Source organism: Pseudorca crassidens, chromosome 11 (assembly GCF_039906515.1).
Source record: "Pseudorca crassidens isolate mPseCra1 chromosome 11, mPseCra1.hap1, whole genome shotgun sequence".
NCBI lineage: Eukaryota > Metazoa > Chordata > Mammalia > Artiodactyla > Delphinidae > Pseudorca > Pseudorca crassidens.
Genome location: NC_090306.1, coordinates 5,679,292 through 5,697,500, shown reverse-complemented (window position 1 = coordinate 5,697,500; position 18,209 = coordinate 5,679,292). Strand labels below are relative to the sequence as shown.

The 18,209-nt window shown below is 54.8% G+C and overlaps 1 protein-coding gene across 2 annotated transcripts in view; it reads left to right on the top strand.

Annotated features, from left to right (window-relative positions):
• The window catches only part of ANO2 (anoctamin 2), a 338,080-nt gene that overhangs the window by 12,990 nt on the left and 306,881 nt on the right, over positions 1–18,209 (top strand). For both annotated transcript variants that reach the window (XR_010932208.1, XM_067695483.1), the window contains exons 2-3: positions 5,565–5,749; positions 6,913–7,239. Coding sequence is in view for 1 of the 2 variants with exons in the window: in XM_067695483.1 (XP_067551584.1) it covers positions 5,565–5,749; positions 6,913–7,239 (512 nt within the window). In the remaining variant the exon portion in view is untranslated. The remainder of the gene's footprint in view (positions 1–5,564; positions 5,750–6,912; positions 7,240–18,209) is intronic.

Here is an 18,209-nt window from a genome sequence, read left to right as displayed (position 1 = left end):
CTGTGTGCCTGGGGCGCCCACTGCTCTTTCTCTGCCCAGCCTGGCACTGCCTTGCTTTTGACGGTGTCTCCTGGTCCCTTTGCTCCAGTTTTCCCACCGTCACCTACTGCCTGAGCTTTTCTCACTCTCACTAGCTCGTCACATCCTCCTGTTGCCCGTCTGCCCTCCTAGCTCTGAACCTTTGCTGGGACCCGGAAGATTCCTGACACACTGTCTGAGAGGTGTGGCATGATTTGAAGGGTCTGGAAACCACTCCCGCCTTTCAGCACCTCCCCCTGACCTACCTGGGTGCACAGTGCCCACCATTGGATGGTGTTCCTGCAGGCGAAGGCCCCCGCCCTGTAAACATGCGGGTCTAGTGAGGTCTGCAGAGCCTTTGAGGTTTTCAAAATGCTGTCACTCAGGTTATCTCAGGATGTCAGCGCGGGTTATTTGTACTTTGGGGTAGGTTAGCTTCTTCGCCATGGCAGTGAGGGTTGGAAACCCCTGGTAGTGGATGGGGGGTGGGGTGGGTGCAGGCTTACAATATGGGGACCCAGGCTGGGGAGGGGCCTTGGGCAGCCCAGGGAAGGGACAACAAAAGGGCAGGACCGCAAAACAAGTTCTCTCTGTTCTTCCATTTAGATTTGGGCTGTTCCCTGCCCCAAGTCTCTGTTCTTTTCTCTCAAAATCTCCAATCCTACTCATTCTCCGTCTGCCTCCGTCGCACACCCTGAGGTGCCCGCAGGCCCACTGGGTGATGGAGCTTAGATCCAACTAGGAGGGGTGGAGTTCATCCTGGAAACACCTGGCTCTCCTGGGTAAAGAAGTGTGTGGTGGTCCCAGATGAGTAAGGAAGCCAGCTCCCCTGTAGCGATGGGGGTGGACAGCAGGGGCTCCTCCTGTCTCACCCAGGAATCCAAGAGGAAGCACACAGTAACCAGCAGACGGGGGCAGGGGGAGTGGAGCAGAGAAGTCTGGGTGGGCAGAGACGGACGGAAGGGCAGGCACTGCAGCCCCAAAGTGGGACTCGTTCACAGTCCTCACATTTTCTGCAGCTCACGCGCTTCCAAGGAATTTTAATCTTCCTCTTGTTCTATCATCACACTCCCCTATGAAGAAAGGAACAAAATGACCCCCTCCCCCCAACGATGGAAGGAAAAACTAAGCTCAGAGAAAAGACAGTATTTTTCCAGAACTGTGGCCACGCCAGGACTAGGCACCCAGGGTCCTCCTGGCTTGGTGTGGGGCTGCTCCTGGGAGGGTCATGGGGTGGGGGGACGTGGCTAGGTCGACCCTCGTGCTTCTCAGGTGGTCTGGGCTACCCCCGTGTAGTCCCAAATCACGGTCTGGTATTTATTGATGTTTTATTCTCGGTCTGACAAAGACTGTCCAACGTGGCCTTGGACCATCAGTCGGACAGGCTGCAGGTGCCTCCAAACCGCGAGCCGAGACCAGGGTGGCCCTCCTTCCCTCATCTCCTCCCGCCCCGCAGAAGGGCAGCCCCCTCATCAAGTGCCCCTGTGGCGCCACTGCCCTTCAGCGTCTCCACAGATGGAGCAACTCAGAATACTGAGAAAAACTCAAGTTCCAAAGAGATGAGGGGTAGGAAGCAGGGCAGGAACAAGGTTGGAGAATCCATGTCCCACCTTCCAGTTCACGGTAAAGATTTTATACTCAGGCAGTGGACGCTTTGAAGGGCTTTGAGAGGGAGGGTGGAGTAAAGTGATGTCTAATTTTGAGGAATCCCTCTAAGGGTGGACGAGGAGGATGGACGGGGGGCAGATGTGGATGTGCTCCTGCCCAGGGGGGCCACCCCTGTCCATGCTCAGCGGGGGGCCTCTGGTCATTTCCATCTGGTCACACTTGGACAAGGTGTGGAAGGCTCTCCTCTCCCGCCACCCTAATGCTCCTGGAGGCTTATGAGGGTCCAGACAATTGGAAGATGGGCTACTCACATATGGGGTGGTCAGTTGGGGTGGTCATTTGGGGAGCTGAGCAGAGGTTTGGGATATAGAAGGAGTCCCTTAGACTGGACAGTTATGGGTTGTCACTAGTGGGTTATCTTCCCTCAGTGACGCCAGACAATCAGGGCTGCTGCTTGAGTCCCACTCTCTACGGCTCCCTGCTGACCAGTGGGGTCCACTGCCTGAAGCTCGGAGGCCTTCCTCGGGCAACTTGGCGTTTGTCTGTGTGGCCCTACACCTCCGCCTACACCTCCCTCTGCACCAGCTCAGCTTGTAGCATCTCAATCATGTGTGGGGTGGAAGGAGATTAACTCGGCTTGTAGTATCTGAATATTCCTGTCTCACCTTGATTAGTAGCTTTTCTGAAACAAGAATGTGCTGCGCTTGGGTTTTCTGGGTTCCTAAGGACCAAAATTGCAGGTGGCCTGGAGCTAGAGGAAGAAGCATGTTCCAGCCAGCAGGAAGAATCTATGCAAGGTCCTGGCAGGGAGGCAGTGCGATGCATCAGAGAGACTGAGAGCATGAACTGTGGCTGGAACTCAGAGCTCCACCAGGACACGGGACAGATGAGGCAGAGACGTGAACAGGCCAGATTCCACAGGGTCTCACAGCCCAAGAACGTGGGAAGCACCAGAATTCGCCACACAAGAGGCGTCATGGCCTGATTGACATTTTGAAAGGACCCCCTTGTGGGGAACAGTGGTGGGGAGCAAGGATGGAAGTGGGGGGGTGTTGGGAGAGTGTGGAGTAAGACAGGTGAGCAAGGATGGTAAGTTGGACCAGGCTAAGGTGGTCCTGGAGGTGGTGGAAAACAGATGGATTTAGGAGGTATTTCAGGGGTGAAATTCACAGGCTCCATCACAGATCGGATCTGGGCTGTGAGGGATGAAGGCTGTCAGGGCTGCCTTCAGATTTCTGGTTCGTGGACTGAGCGATGGTGGTAGCATTCATAGCGATGGGGATACTGAAAAAGTGTTGCGTTGTGGAGAAGGTCGTAAGTTTGGTTCTGGACGTGTTGACTTTGACGGGCCTCTGAAACATCCAAGCAGAGATGCCAGGTGGGCAGCAGGGTGTGTGGGTCTGGTGGCTAGAGAAGAGTCATTGTGAAAGGTTAAGTTTAGAGAGTCATTGGCATAGAGGTGATAATTAAAGTCATTGGCGTGGATGCGAGTTCCCAGGAAAAGGGCTGTGTAGAGAGGAGGCCCCAGGTCCAGGCCTTGTGAAAATGCATCTAGTTGATCCAGAGACGGTAAGCTATGCCTCCCCTCATGGCACCCTACCATTCTGATTCCAGTTCCAGTGTGTGGGTTTTTTCCCCACACTAAGCAGTTCTGCAACACCATCTGGGTGTCCTACAATTCAACTCATTTCCGACACTGTCTACCTGGAGACAGCATCGGATTGCACAGGTTAAAGGGTGGGAAGGGGGCACTGAAAGTTCCACCCTCTCATCACCAGGTTGGTTCCCCTGGCAACCAGCCCCCTTCCTTAGGTTACAGAGGGGCTTTCCAAAAGTCACCTTATCAACACAGCAAAAGACACCTTGATCTTTCTCCACATTTAAGGAGTTCTAAGTGTTTTAGGAGCTCTGTACAAGCAACAGAATGAAGACCAAACTGTCTGTTTCTTATAATAAGTCACAGTGTCACAGCCCCAGAGCCCAGGAGGGGAGCTAAGCCGCAAGAACCCATGGATCTCTTGCTCAAGGCAGCTGTGCTAAGAGCAGAGGGAAGGCCGTGAAAGGAAAATCAAAGTGGAGTCGGTATTGCTAAGGGAGCTCTCTAAAATGTCATTATTGCCTGGAATGTCTTTCTGGAGCTGGAATGGCTGAACCATATGCTGTGCCCTGATCACTGGTTGTGGGGAGGAGGTGGGCGTGAAAACATGGCCCCAGGCAGCCGTGATCCACGTGTCAGAGGGCAAGTGGAGGGGTCAGCCAGGATGGCCAGCGGAGCCTTGGAGGCCAGCCTCAGACCCCAGCTGGCACCTTTAGGGGACGGTGGCTCCCGGTCAGTGGCTTGACAGAAGCTTTAGGCTGACTCTGAACCTGAGCTACCCAGCTCACAGTTGTGTGACTGTGAATTGCTGTCGAGGAAAGGTGGACGTTGACTGGGCATGCCCGTTATCACCTGCCCAGGTAGGCATCAGGATGGCTCCGGCTGTTTAGACATGCGCACGGAGGTTTCCAGGCCTTCCCTGGGGTGTAGAGGCCTGTTCTCAGTTCTGCCCTGGGCAGAAAGGCACAAGGGGAGAGGGATTAGCAAGACTGGGGACCAAGGAAGGAAGCCCGACCCCTGATACCCTGAGCTGGAGGCCCCCCACCCCCCATCACACCACCAGCACGATTGCCCACTCCTGCCCCTCTGTGTTCTGTCCTCTGCCTTCCAGATGCTTCAAGACCCAGCTTCAGGTTCAATTCCTCCTGAAGCCACTTTGACTTTCCACCTTTCTGGTCTCCCTCAGTATAGACCAGAGCCCACAGTCTAGAAACAAATTATGGAATCTTTACTTGCTTGTCATAATTGCGTTTCCTGCACATCAGTGGTATCTTCACAAAGAGATGATACATTTCTTAAGCACAGGGACCCAATGTCCCAGTTCTCCCGAAACTGCCTGGCAGAGAGCTGGGCACATAGCCGTCTGCTCCACGAGCCGGTAACTGACCAGAGGTTCCGTTTCAAGAGACCAGGAAGAGCTGCCTTTTATAATTTGTTCGATCATTCATTCGGCAGGGTCTAGGGGCTGAGCTGGATGTATAAGGCGTGATTTCTGCTCACGCAGAGTTTAAAATGAAAACATACGAACAATGACAGTAACCACTTTTTTATTGCATACCCGTAGTCGAGTGACTGTCCGGGTGCTTTGCACGTGTATCTCTCATTCTCGTTCTCACTCCATCCTACAAGTTAGGACTTCTCCTTATTTTACAGTTGAAGAAACAGGCTCAGAGGCCTCAGAGCCAGCATGTGACAGAGCTGAGGTGTCAGCCCAGGTGCCCTGAAGGGCTGCTCTGGGGGGGCCAGGGGGCAGCAGGGGCATGGGGACCCTTCAAGGGCCGTGGAGGTCAGAGGTTGCCCCTGCCCTGCACCCACTCCTGCTCTGTCCTTGCTGTCTCCTCGAGGGCTGTGAGGGCTGCCAGGGTGCCTGCTGGTCTTGCTGCCTCAGGAGGGACGCTGAAGGCTAAGCCTTTGGCATTAATTCAGGCTGGCTCTCCAGGCAGTGCCCCACCCACCCTGCCCCCCGGGTGCCACCCCTCTCCGCTTGTCTGGGAATCATGAGAGATTATGACAGCCGTCATCGGGAGGAGTTCCTGCTGGTGGCTACGTGTGTGTGTGTGTGTGTGTGTGTGTGTGTGTGTGTGTGTGTGAGAGAGAGAGAGAGAGAGAGAGAGAGAGAGAGAGAGAGAGATGGGGACACCCCCAGCCCTGTGGCCAGCGTGAACCTGTCTAACTAAGCGTGTGACGGATGACCGGGGTGAGGGGACAGCTGTGGGGATATGTGGCCGCGGTCTCAGTTAGGGTCACCCTGGTGTCCCCGCCTCAGTGCCTCAGTTTCTCCGGGTCCCCGGGTTTCCCATCCCCTGAAGCTGCTGTCCCCCTTTGTCCTTGCCTCACACAGGTATCTCCCTGCTCCCTGGCTCGCCACGCCGGCTGTGCCCCCGGGCAGTGGTCGGAGGGGGCCAGGGCCCCAAACACGGACAGCAATGCCTCCAGGTGCCGCGTCCCGGAGCCCGGGGTCTCCAGGGCAGTCTCACCCGACGTTCCAGCCAGGCGTCCGGTGGAGGGAGGTCCCCAAACAGCTCTGTGAGTACTGGGGTAGGCGGATGGGCCGGCCTGTGCGGGGGTCCCCAGGAAGCCTGTGGACTGGGGGTTCCTCCACCTGGGAGGCAGGTGTCGGGGGAGGGGTTTCTGTTAGGACCTTTTCCTCTCCTGTCTCTCTGAGTCATGGTGACACACTGTCCCAGCAGTGCCGGGGCCCTCTGGTCAGAGGAGGACCCAGAAGGCGGGCGTGTGAAAGGCCAGGGGGCCCCGCCCATTGGTCTGCAGACTCCCGGGCTCCCCTCCCTCAGGTCGGAGGAACCAGACCTTTGCTGGGGCGGCTCCGAGGCTCTCTCCTGTGCCTGGCGCTTCATCTGGTTGCCCAGGTGACCTCTCAGGTGGCTGCAGAGGCAGCTGGGTATCAAAGCGGTAATAAACAGGGAAACACCCAAAGGGGGAGGCAGGTCCCTCCCCCCACTCGGCCTCGTGCTTTCTCCTCCTCCTCTCTCAACCTCCCACCTTGGGGAGCAGACGGGACTGGACCGCCGCCGGCTCTGGCAGGGTCCTCGCCAGTGGCTGGAGAGGAGGAGGGGGAGGATGTGGGGCTGTGAGGGGCAGTGTACAGTGAATCCGCGTGGGGTGGGGGCAGGGGTGGGCCAGGCGGCTAGAAATCGGCCTGCGTTCCAATGGATCCAGAGAACCTGCCGGTGAGTACTGCGTGTTTGCAGGAAGGCCGCACATCTGAAGGAGGAGGGGGTGTCGTGGTGCGTGCTGGGCGCCGCGTGTCAGAGCGTACTCGGGTGACGCGCGTGCGCACAGTGTGTGCGGGCGCGTCCGCTGGGAGGCCGAGTGCGGGATTGTGCGCATGCGCGGGAGCGGAAGTGGGGCTCTAGGCGCGAAGGGAGGCGGGCGGTGGGACGCGTGGTGTTGGCGCCGCCTGTGCATCCGGGTACTGGAGCGTGCACGTGTGCGTGGGCGCCGCAGCGGCGGCCGGCCGGGGCCCGGGCTGCACCTGGTATGGGGTGGAGGCGCCGCGGGCCCGTCGTGGCCGATGAACTGGGGCCCCTCTGTCCTTTCCTTGCGGCCGGGAGGGCCTGGCTTCCAAGTCCCCTTCCCGGGGTGCAGAGCGCAAGGTCAGTTCAGACTCCCGCGCCTCTCGCCCCTCCCTCACTGGACCTCGCCGCCCGTGTCCTGTTCTCTCCGGCCAGGTCATCAACAGCTATCTGGAGGCCTGCGAGCCGCTGTCCTCGGAGCCCCGTCTGAGCCGCCTGCACTTCCACGACAACCAGAGGAAGGTCGACTACGTGCTCGTCTATCACTACCGGAAACGCGGGGCGCACCTCGGCGACGGCTCCCCTGGCCACTCGCTGGCGATCGTCTCTAATGGCGAGACGAGCAAGGACCCCGACGCGGGGGCTCCCGGTGCCATTGAGCCGGGGCCGCTCGACGCCCTGGAGGAGGAGAGGAAGGAGCAGCGGGAGGAGTTTGAGCACAACCTGCTGGAGGCCGGGCTGGAGCTGGAGAAGGACTTGGAGGTGAGGTCGGGCAGGTGGCAGAGGGTACGAGGTGGGATGGCTAAGCAGGCTGGGCTCCTGCAGGAAGCCTTGGCTTTGTTCTAGCGTTTGGCATTGTTGTTGTTTTTTTTTTCTCTGGTGGGCAAACCAGATTTTTTTGCTCAAGGACTTGAGGAAGAGTTTTGGGATTCCAGGTGCTGGTGCTGGCGGTGGGGTGCCCATCTGCTCTGTGGAAGCTGGCTTAGTTAGAGACAGAAGACACGACATTTCTTGCTGGCTCGCCGTCCTCTGGCCTTTGTAATGGTTTCCTTCGAATGAAGACCTGGTTTGCCTGTTGAATTTTGGATTAAAATTCCTGTATAGAAGAACTACATTATTAAGGAACGTGTGGGAATTCCCCGGCGGTCCACTGGTTAGGACTCCACGTTTTTCACTGCTGAGGGTGTGAGTTTGATCCCTGGTCAGGGAACTAAGATCCTGCAACCTGCGCAGCCAAAAAAAAAAAAAAAAAGGAATGTGCTTGCCTAGGGCCTTCAGGGAGTTGGTTATTTGGGAACTGAACATCAGATATATTTTATCAATTTGTGTATGTATTCCGACCTCTGATCAGTAGCCAGCCTATGGAAATCCATTTATGTACATATTCGTCCGTCCGTCTGTCCATCCATCCATTTTGTCACTCACTCCTCCATCCATTTCTTCACACCATACGATCCTTTAAAGATGACCTGCCTCGCCATCCCATCCAAACTCATCTCCTACCCCTCCCACCCTCCCGTGCTGGCCCCAGCCCCTGGGCCTCATCTGGGTTGTGTGTTGGTCACCGTTACTTCAGGGTCTTTGCGCTGGTTGCCCCCTCTGCCCTGGGCGCCCTTCTTCAGACCTGTGCACGCTCAGGCCCTCACTACAGACTTCTGCCCGAACATTACCTCCTTCCGGACCTCTTCCTTGACCGTCTTAGGCAGAGTATTCCCAGCCCTATCATTCTGTTCCTTGACTCTGCTGAGCTTTTCTTCGTCATACTTAGCACCTGAAATAGCACGGTAGATTTGTTTATTTTTAATCTGTGACCCTACTGGCTCCATGAAGGCGGGGGTCTTGTTTGATTCACTGCTGTATCCCTAGCACCTAGGACAGAGTCTGGCACATAGTAGGAGCTTAACCAGTGTTAGTTGAATAAACAGGTGATGTCCGTGAGTCTCAGGTTCCTCATTTGCAAAATAATAGACGTCCTGCAGGATTGTAGTTTTATATGCCCCCTCATTAGGAGGGGCAGTGAAAACATCAAGCACAAGGTCTGGTACGCAGTAGATGCTCATTAAGTACTCATTATGATTATTGAAAAGGGTGTCATGCTGAGGGGTGGGGTGACTTTCTCACCAGGAACCTGTTTTGTTCCCATTAATGCCATCCCCAAACTGGAAGGGACCCCCAGAGGTCATTCACCCATTTTTTATGTGGCCCGGCTCAGACCCCTTGTGTGGACCTGTGCTGCTCACCCAGACTCTTAAACCAGGAGCCCCTTCTCTCGTTATTCTTTGCACCACTGTAGGGACATTGTCCTCTTTCAGGGCTACTCGGGGCACCCTTGCTGTGGGAATGCTGACTCTGACTTTTGGAAACCCAGAGCTTGCCTGGTGCCTCTGATTGGGGTCTGGTGGGAAGGTTTCTTTAGGTAGCGGCGTGTTTGGAGGGCCATACGAGGAGCTCTTGACGTCACCACCATGGGAGGCTGCACCTTCTCTGGGTGTCAGGGAGTCAAGGAGGCTCAGGGAGCGGAGGCCTGAGCCTCGTGTGGCTGCTGAGTTGGGAGACTCTGATGTCTGAGTCCAGATGTTCACATCCCAGGCCTGGCATCTGCCAGCCTCACGACCTTGGGCAAGTGACGCGATCCTTTTGAATCACAGTTTCCTTGTCTGTAAAAAGGGAGAAGCAATACATTCTTCATTGGTTTGTGGTGAAGCTGAAGTAAGACAACCAAGTAAAGTATCTAGAATAGTAACAACGAGTGTTACTGCATTGTTATTATTGAGAGTTCCCAGATTTAGCAAATAAAAACTCAAGATGCCTAGTTAAATTTGAATTCAGATTAACAGCAAATAATTTTTTTAGCTTAAGTGTGTCCCATGCAATATCAGGGACATACTTGTACTAAAAAATTATTTGTTGCTAATCTGAAATTCAAATGTAACTGTCCTTGTAACTCCTCCTACTGCTGCTAGTATCGCCGCTGTCTTTGCTGCCCTCCAGTGTGTTTCATTTTGGTTGCTATTGGATTTTCCTGGCTTTGGCTGGGAATTAGGAGGGCCCAGAGCTAGCTCTTAGGACTGACTAGTGTTAGGTGGCGCTGTGGAGTGTGTCCTGGACTGTTGTTCCTGTTGTGTACCCACCCAAAGCACCTCCCTCCTGGCCCCTACCCCGGGCTTCAAGGCTGACTTAACTGTTCTTTCTTGGGGCCTTTCCAAGCTACTCAGCCTTCCCCAAGTCCCTTCTGTCATCAGGGCCTCCACCACTCATGTAGCCATCGTGACCTACTGTCTTGCAGTGTTTTTTTTTTTTTTCTTTCTCTCGTCTAAAAATTAATTATTCTTACTTGCTTTGGCACCTCTGAAGCAGAGTTGAGTTAATTACAGTGCTCAGTCATGGTGCATTATTATCAAGGTTCTGCAAAGGTCCTTCTTGTGACTTTTTTAAATACCCCCTGCCCTTCACTCTAAACTCCTGCTCCTTCCACAGGCAATCATTCCAATGCCTCGTGTTTCTGGGAAATGCATAGTGTCATTTTCACTGTATGCAATTTGTTTTTCATTAAAAAAAATAGACGTTATTGTTTAGAACAGTTTTAAGTTTACAGAAAAATTGGACAGAGAGCTCCCCTGTCCCCCACACCCAGTCTCCTCTGTTATTAATATGGTACATTTGTCACAATTAATGAGCCGATATTGATACACTGTCATTAAGGAAAATCCCTCCTCTGTTCAGATTTCCTTAGTTTTTACCTTCTCTCTTTTTCTCCTCCAGGATCCCAGCCCAGATCCCACGTTATATTCAGTGTCATGTTTCCTTAGGCTCCTCTCGGTGGTGACAGTTTCTCGGAACTGTGTGCATTTTTGATTTACATAGAGGAGCTCTGTTTTACAACCCATTCTGCTTCTTTCTTTTCCCCCCAGCACTATATTTTTCAGACCATTCATGTAGTGCACGTGCACCTAATCCCTTTTTTCTAACCGATGAGCGCTTGTTTACCTAGTCGCTCCCCGAATGATAAGAGCACCCAGTTGCCACCCAACAAGGTTGCGAATGAATTGTCACCTCCTTCAGGGCAGCGTGCCATCGTCTGCTCCATCTCTCCCCCACCAGCCCCCATGCCATGTTGGTGCTAAACCCTGAGAGCTGGAGACCGTGAGGATCTGAACAGCTTTCTTGGGGCCTGTGGGAGTCTGAACCGTTCTTCTGTGTGTCAGGATGCTCCGCCTCTGGCCATGAGCAGCAGCCTGGAACTGGCCCCTCACGGGGGCGGGGACATTGCTCGGCTTCCCCTGGTGGCCGTTCGGAGAGCGCGTGCAGTGGCCCCACCTGCGCGGCTGTCTCCGCTCTTCCGGGCTGGACCGCCTCTTAGGCTCTAGTTTCACTTTGAAGACAAATGGAGAGGAAGCGGGGTTTCTATCAGACACCCATGGAGAATATCCACTTAACCTTACAGACTGAAAGAACTTTGCGGCCACCAAACTCTACTTGATTGAGTATCGTGGAGTTCATTTCAACCCTAGTGGGTACCTGGCCGTGCTTTAGACAGGAGGAGAACTGACGTGTACTTTGCGTTTGGTGTTTCACGTTTTGTGTACGTATTGCCATGTATCGACAAGGTCCATGTTCATATTTTAAAGACTATTCAGTATTTATTGGTCGACTAAACCACAGTAGGCTCTGTTTTCTTACGTTTGGTCATTTGATTAGAATTTCATCTAAAGACCTCGCTGGAGGGACTTCCCTGGCGGCCCAGTGGTTAAGACTCTGCGCTTCCACTGCAGGGGGCAAGGGTTTGATCCCTGGTCGGGGAAGTAAGATCCCGTATGCCATGTGGCGTGGCCAAAAAAAAAATTAAAAACATAGAGACCTCACTGGAGGTGCCTGTGGATGACAGAGACCCCTGCATCCTCACTGCCAGTTCGGATAAATGAGGGCCCCCTGTTTGGAGTTGAGCACCGCTGCTGAATGGGAGGCTAGTGCAAGCAGTTGAGGGACTCACCCAGACTCGAGCCTCCAGACAGGCTGTAGAATGGGTGGGATGAACACGGCTTCCTGTGACTCACCGCCTCCCGAGCGCTCCCAGACCTCCTACCCTGAGTGAGACTGAGCCCGAGGGACAGCGGCAGAGACTCAGGTGGTACCGGGGGGAATCCAGAGCCTGGAGCATGCGATGCACTTGGTGGGCCTGGAGGTCCTGCTTGTGGGCTTGGTGGTAAAGACCTTCTCCCAGCCTGCAGGCCCGGAAACTCCAGCAGGCGTGGCCCCAAACTTCATCTCTGTGAGCAGGCGACGTTCCCAACTGGGAGTGGAGGGAGGGCATCGACAGGGAGACCAGGCGGCCCCTGCTCGGCACTGGCCTCCTGGGATTAGGGCACCAGAGGACGCATAGCAGGAGCTGCCTCTAATCAGCACATGGCCCTGCATCTCCGGCAGCTCCGTGGGCTGCTTTGGGCAGTCAGGTGTAGAAGGGGCACAGTGCCAGCTGGCACGTCCTGGAAGCCGACAGCTTCATTCAGGAGGCGGAACTCTCCTCTCTGGCCTGGTGTCGGCTGGCAACCCAGGAATGACCAAACTCCTCTCTCTCTGCGGCGAGGAGACCCTCCTCCCGTCAAGGCAAAGGATGACTCTGACACCTGACTCCGCACCCTGTAGCCCTGACGCCTGACACGTCAACCCAAATTACTGTGCTGGCTCAAAAGGAGTCGTCTAGGGGACCTCTGAGGTGTGGGACATTGTGACCTCCCTGTGGGGCTCATTTGGGGGGAAGCTGGCGGGCTGGGAAAATCAAACGCTGCCTCACTCTCCTCAGACCAGAGGCCACTGTTTCTTGACCTTTGTCATCACCCCTTTTCAGGGAAGAGTTTTTATACATCGGATTAAACAGCTGATGGGCACCTCCGTCCTCCTAGGCCCTTGGACAGTGGTAGGGCAGCTTTGGGAATTTGCTCTGTCTTTAGAGTGTGATTCGGTCTGTGGCTTTTTTTTTTTTTTTTTTTTGTGGTACGTGGGCCTCTCATTGCTGTGGCCTCTCCCGTTGCGGAGCACAGGCTCTGGACGCACAGGCTAAGTGGCCATGGCTCACGGGCCCAGCCGCTCCGTGGCATGTGGGATCTTCCCGGACCGGGGCACGAACCCGCGTCCCCTGCATCGGCAGGTGGACTCTCAACCACTGCGCGATCAGGGAAGCCCCGGTCTGTGGCTTTAAGGGAGGAAACTGTCTCTCCTGAGTGCCTTCTGTACGTCGCATAACGTGGGATCTCGCTTCCACCTGTGCATCCTCTTTGAGTCTCCGTGAATATCCTGCAAGGCGGGTGTGAGTCCCATCTTTTCGAGGAGAGGAGGAGACAGGCTGGGAGAGGCTAGCGACTCAGCCACAGTGACATCTGCCGAGTGATCCAGCTGGGATTTCAACTTCAGCTGAGACCTTCTGGGGGCTTTGCCATCCCAGGGAGAAGTGACAAGCCCTTGATAGCAGTTTCCTGTTTTTCCTTACCCAGAATTCACAGAGGTTCTCTGCAGGGGCCTGGAGATATTGATCTAGAAAAGGGGACTGCTTTAGGGGCACCTTTGCTTTGTCCTCCGTTACAGGGGCACAGGGTGGGCGCAGAGCAGTGACCACCACCAGTCTGGGTCTTTTGCTGTCCTGAAGGCTGCGGTGGCCTCCCCGAAGGACCAGGCCAGCCCGGGTGACCATTTCTCCTTTTATGGTATCAGTTTGCAGCCCTGCAGATTACAGACACTCAGACCTGCACTGTCTTCTCTCTTACGTGTATAATCTTCCTTTGCTGGGAAAACTAGGATGTAGGAGATTCCCTAACCCTTAGGAAAGCCGGGCTGCTTGCTTTTCTAGGGTGACAGTGTCCCCTGGAGGTCTTCCTGTCCCTCGCTCTTCCTCAGGCCGCAAGCAGGCTGTTGGGCGCTGGAGTGAGGGGAGTGGTGTATTTCTATGGGCTGGGGGTTCCCACACCCCTGTTGACACCACCATAAGATTAGTCTGTTTCCTCCTCAGGAATGGGATAGGGGTTTGCATTCTTAAGGAAGGCTATAGGGAGTGCAGGGAATGTGGCATTTAATCACGCCCCAGTCCATCCTGTTTCCTGGCGATGCTGCTGCGCTCTCATGGGTGTGCGTGGCAGTCCCGCAGCTGTTGACTTGCACTAATGACTGGGGAAAACACGATGATTTCCCCCTGGCTTTGGATGTGTTCCTGTCTCTCTTGCCCCACTCTGAAGCCGTGTGCTGGAGCCCAGGGCGTCTCACCTGCCTCTTTCCTGCCCCAAGAGAACTTCAGAGAACACAACAAAGACAGCTGCAGCAGCCCCTGCCCTCGGGACCGCACAGCTGAGCAGAGCAGAGCAGAGCTGGGTGGACCTGGTCTCCCAGGAGAGGCCTCCAGGCAGCCTGGGGGTGGGGATTCAGAGAGAAGCAAGGAGGGCAAGTCAAGTCCCCCAAACCTGGGTGAATATCAATTTCCATTTTCAGAGTTTGTAATTAAAAAATTAACATTCATGGACAGCATGGAGGTGCCTTAAAAAACTAAAACCAGAACTACAGTATGATCTGGAAATCCCACTCACGGGCATATATCCAGAGAAAACTATAATTCGAAAAGATACACGCACCCCGTTGTTCACAGCAGCACTATTTACAGTAGCCAAGGTATGGAAGCAACCTAAACGTCCATCGACAAATGAACGGATAAAGAAGGTGTGGTACATATATACAGTGGAATACTACTGAACTGTAAAAAAGAATGAAATAATGCCATTTGCAGTGACATGGGTTGACCTAGAGATTATCATATTAAGCGAAGTAAGAAAGACAGAGAAAGACAAATATGTGACATCACTTATATGTGCAATCTAAAAAAATGATACAGGTGAACCTGTTTACAAAACAGAAACAGACTCCCAGACATAGAAAACAAACTTATGGTTACCAAAGGGGATAGAGGGGGAGATAAATGAGTTCGGGATTAACATATACATAGTACTATGTATAAAATGGGTAAACAACAGAGACCTACTGTAGAGCACAGGGAACTATACTCAATATCTTGTGATAACCTATAATGGAAAAGAATCTGAAAAAGAATATATCTGTATGTATAACTGAATCACTGTGCTGTACACTTGAAACTAAAACAGCATTGTAAATGAACTAATCTTCAGTTATAAAAAAGAAAAAAAAATTAACATTCATTACTCTTATTTTATGCTCGTGGTACCCTCACTGGGATGGTTGGGCCATCTCTCGTCCCCTTGATGTAGGAACAGAGGTCCCTTGCCAGGCTGCTGGGGAACAGGGCTGTGCCTGGAAACCGGGTCTCCTCCCTCCTGTACCGCCTCCCTTCTTACAGCGACTCTGCAGGGTGGTGTTTGGCTTACATGGCCCCCCTGCCATGCAGACAGACGCTGCCCAGGTTATCAAAGAAATGGCTCCGGTGAAAAGCGGGCCAAGGGTTTGAACAGAGCTAGAAGGCGCTGGGGGCTGGCTCTTTCTCAAGGCCTTTACGTCCGGGTGCCTTTCATCGATCAGTGAGCTTCTAGCAGTCCTAGGATTCCTCAGAAGCGGCTGGAAGGAGGTTCTGGGCTTTGATTATCCCATTCCCCCCTGTGGTAGCAGAGGGCCGGGCATCCGCGGTTGACGTGCTGAAGGCTTCTGGCCTGGGCACCCCTTGGCCTGCTTGTGTTCTGCTGGTTTTCTGTTACCAGGGGCGATCTGTGAGGCACCCGGAAATGGGGTCACGTGAGACGTGAGCTGGGGGGGCTTGGAATTTCTCTCAGTTCCGGAAGAGAGTGGGAACCGAAGTCGAGAGGATGTGACTTGTACAAGCTCACGCTGCTGGTTCCGTCTTCGGCAGATGAGATCCTGATGGCAGAGAGTCTGTGCAGACGAATGAGTCACGCGGGAGATGACCTCCTTCTGTTAGGTCCATCTTGCTGGCAGCAGCCTGGTGTCTGGGCCTCCTCGCAGGACTGTCGGGGTCCGTGGCTGGTGCGTGTTCTGACTTAACACTGCGCTCTGCTGGGGGTTCAGTATTTTGTGTGTCACTCCTGCTTCTCTCATTTACGTCAGTCTCTGTATCTGGTGAAGAGAGGGTCAGGGGACAGCTGGTCTCTATCCTGCTAATTGTCCCTCTTCACGGCAGGGCTAAATATGTCGGTCTCTGAGACAAACGTGGAGAAAGAAGGCCTTTCTCCACTGGTCGTTTGATAAATTCAAGGTCTTTGTCAGCCGGGGACCGCTTGGCGAGTCACTTCAGCTGTAAAGATGCCCCAAAGGGAGGCAGCTGCCCGAGAAGGCCCGCCGGGCTCCGTCTCTGGCCTCCTCTCTCCTGCCTCTCCCTTTAGCAGACGTTCACCTCCGAGGTGGGGCTGAGGCCTCTAGTCTGCCGGGCGAAGCAGACGTGACCACGGAGAGCCACACGGTCAGGTCTAAAAGTGCACTTACAGAGGTGGGAAGAGTGCTGGGAGAGTGGCCCGTGGCCTGGGTGACCGGGAGAAGTTCCTCTCCTGCCTTGGAGCTCTAGACTGAATCACCTTCCCTCTCCTGCCCCCAGATGCTTGGGGCCCAGCAGACCTGAGTGTGCTGTGTCTGCTGCTTTTATCAGCGCTCCAGGGGAGATTCGCCCTCTGCAGGCTGGGACGCTGGGGAGGAGGGTGCAGGTTGGGAAGGCTTAGCTGACCTGGGTGTTGTACGCGGTGAGGTCTTTCTTGGCGTCTTTGAGGTCTGGAGACGCCATCGGTTATATCCGGTGCTTGATCGATGGTGAGGATGTTCTGGGCCACCAGCCTGACGTGTCCCCCTCTCTTCACTGCAGACTGTTTTCTCAGCGTTCTCAAAAACTGCGCCGATAAAGTCAATTTTCTCAATTTAAAATTGTTCTTACATGTCTTTCCCTTCAGCCTTCGGGAGCTGTTAGCACCTGGCTGCCAGTGTGTACTTGGTGAGGGCAGAGGAAGTGGGTGAGAAGGAGAAGAATATTAATGGGGAAGCTTAGAGTTGGCCCATCAGGTTTAATTTTGCATTTGATTTTGGTGGTGATTTTCTGTTGCCTATCCTATGAGTTCTTCCACTAAAATTGTTCCTAGTTTGAATGTTGGAATTAAGCATGTTGGTGTTTTAAGGACTTTCGTGAAGGGTTCTGCAAGGAACGCTGTGACCTGGGCGTGTCGGCCCGGCCTGCCCTGGCGTCGGGAACAGACAGCTCCTCGCTGTGTGCTCTGCTGAGAAGCCCGACTTTTCTGGATGAGCAAGGGGTGAGTGGATGGTGAGTCTGAGTAGGGCCGTGGCCTTTGCCCCGGGGAGATAATGCGCCTGTTTACATCCAGGCCACAAGCAAAAGCGACAGGGCCCCCATTGTGCTCCCTGCCTCCCCCGTTCTGTGCATCGGGACTTCAGGGAGGATAGGCCGAGGGGAGAGCGGGAGCAAGAGGAAGGAGAGCTGGCAGGATTGTCAGCCGTTAGCCGGCCATGTCACTGTCTTCTGAAGCAGACGTGCACGGTGGAAACCCCGCCTGCTCTCGCCCTCGTCCCTCCTCCTCACCCAGGAGGTTGGCTGAGGCCAGAGTGCGTGAATCGCCCCTGAAAGGTTCGTGGACGTGGACGTGTACTGCGTGGGGCTCCTGGGGGACTCTGGGTCCGTCCCCACATCTTCCAGCGTGAGATCGCTGCCCCTCGGGCATCGCTGGGTTGGGAGTCCCTCTGCTGTCTCCCACCCATGACAGCCAGCAGCCCGACTCTCTGTCCAGCTCCGCAGTCGTGGGGCCGGGCCGTGGGCCTGGGCTAGGTGACCGCCGGCATTCTTGTCACTGTCTCGTCGTGTTTCCACTGGGGGATGGCTCGCCGTCAGGTGTTGAGAGGCGGGAGATAGCTGCCTGTGGATGGCTGCCCCTCCTCTCTGAGCTCCTCCAGGCCCGGGGACTTAACTCATCCCTTGGAGGTCGAGGTTTCCCAGGCCTGGGAGAGCGCCTGCGGGGTTTAGCACCTTTTCAGGATTGGGAAATCAGAGGAGTGGGATTTGGAGGGTGTGCTGACGGGTCGTGTTTTCTTTGTCAAGTGCAGACTGGGGAACCACCAAAGGCTTCGGCGCTGAAGCCTGGGACCCCGGCCTGGGGGGTTTGCTGCTGGAACCCTGCCCTCGCTGCCCATCCACAGGTGGCGGCGCCGTGTGCGTTGCTGTGTCCTGCGCTCCGGGTGCAGCTGGAGGCGATGCATTCAGACCGACTTGGGCCAGGGCCTGGGAGCAGGGCTGTGCTGGCAGAACATTTAGAAGACCAGTGGCTCTGGGCGGGAGTTATCTCCTGCTGTCACCTGGACTTCTGTGGCGGCAGAAGGTAGAGGGAGGAAGTCTGGCGCGCAGAGGGCGGCAAGCAGGGGTCACGGGCGTGGCCTTTTGCACGTTTCTTAGCCACGCTGGGCCAATCTTCTCATCTGAGCCCTGGAGCAGCCCCTTCACAGGCTGCAGAATGTCCTAGAAGGAAGGGCCATCGCTTCCCCAGGCCTTGGTAGGAATGGTGTGGGCTGGCTTCTTGCATCGGGTTTTCCTCTTTGCCACGGGCCCAAGTTGGCTCTCCCACCTGCCACATTTTGCTTTAATTTTCCACGATTTGCGCCCTTCCTGTGAGCTGGGTTGAATTTCCTTTCCATTTTCTGAGTGAATGAACATGCCAGTGTGTGGATTAGGCCTCCCCAAAGGGAGGAGGTGCGGGGTGTTTGATGTCTGGTTGGGGGAAGAG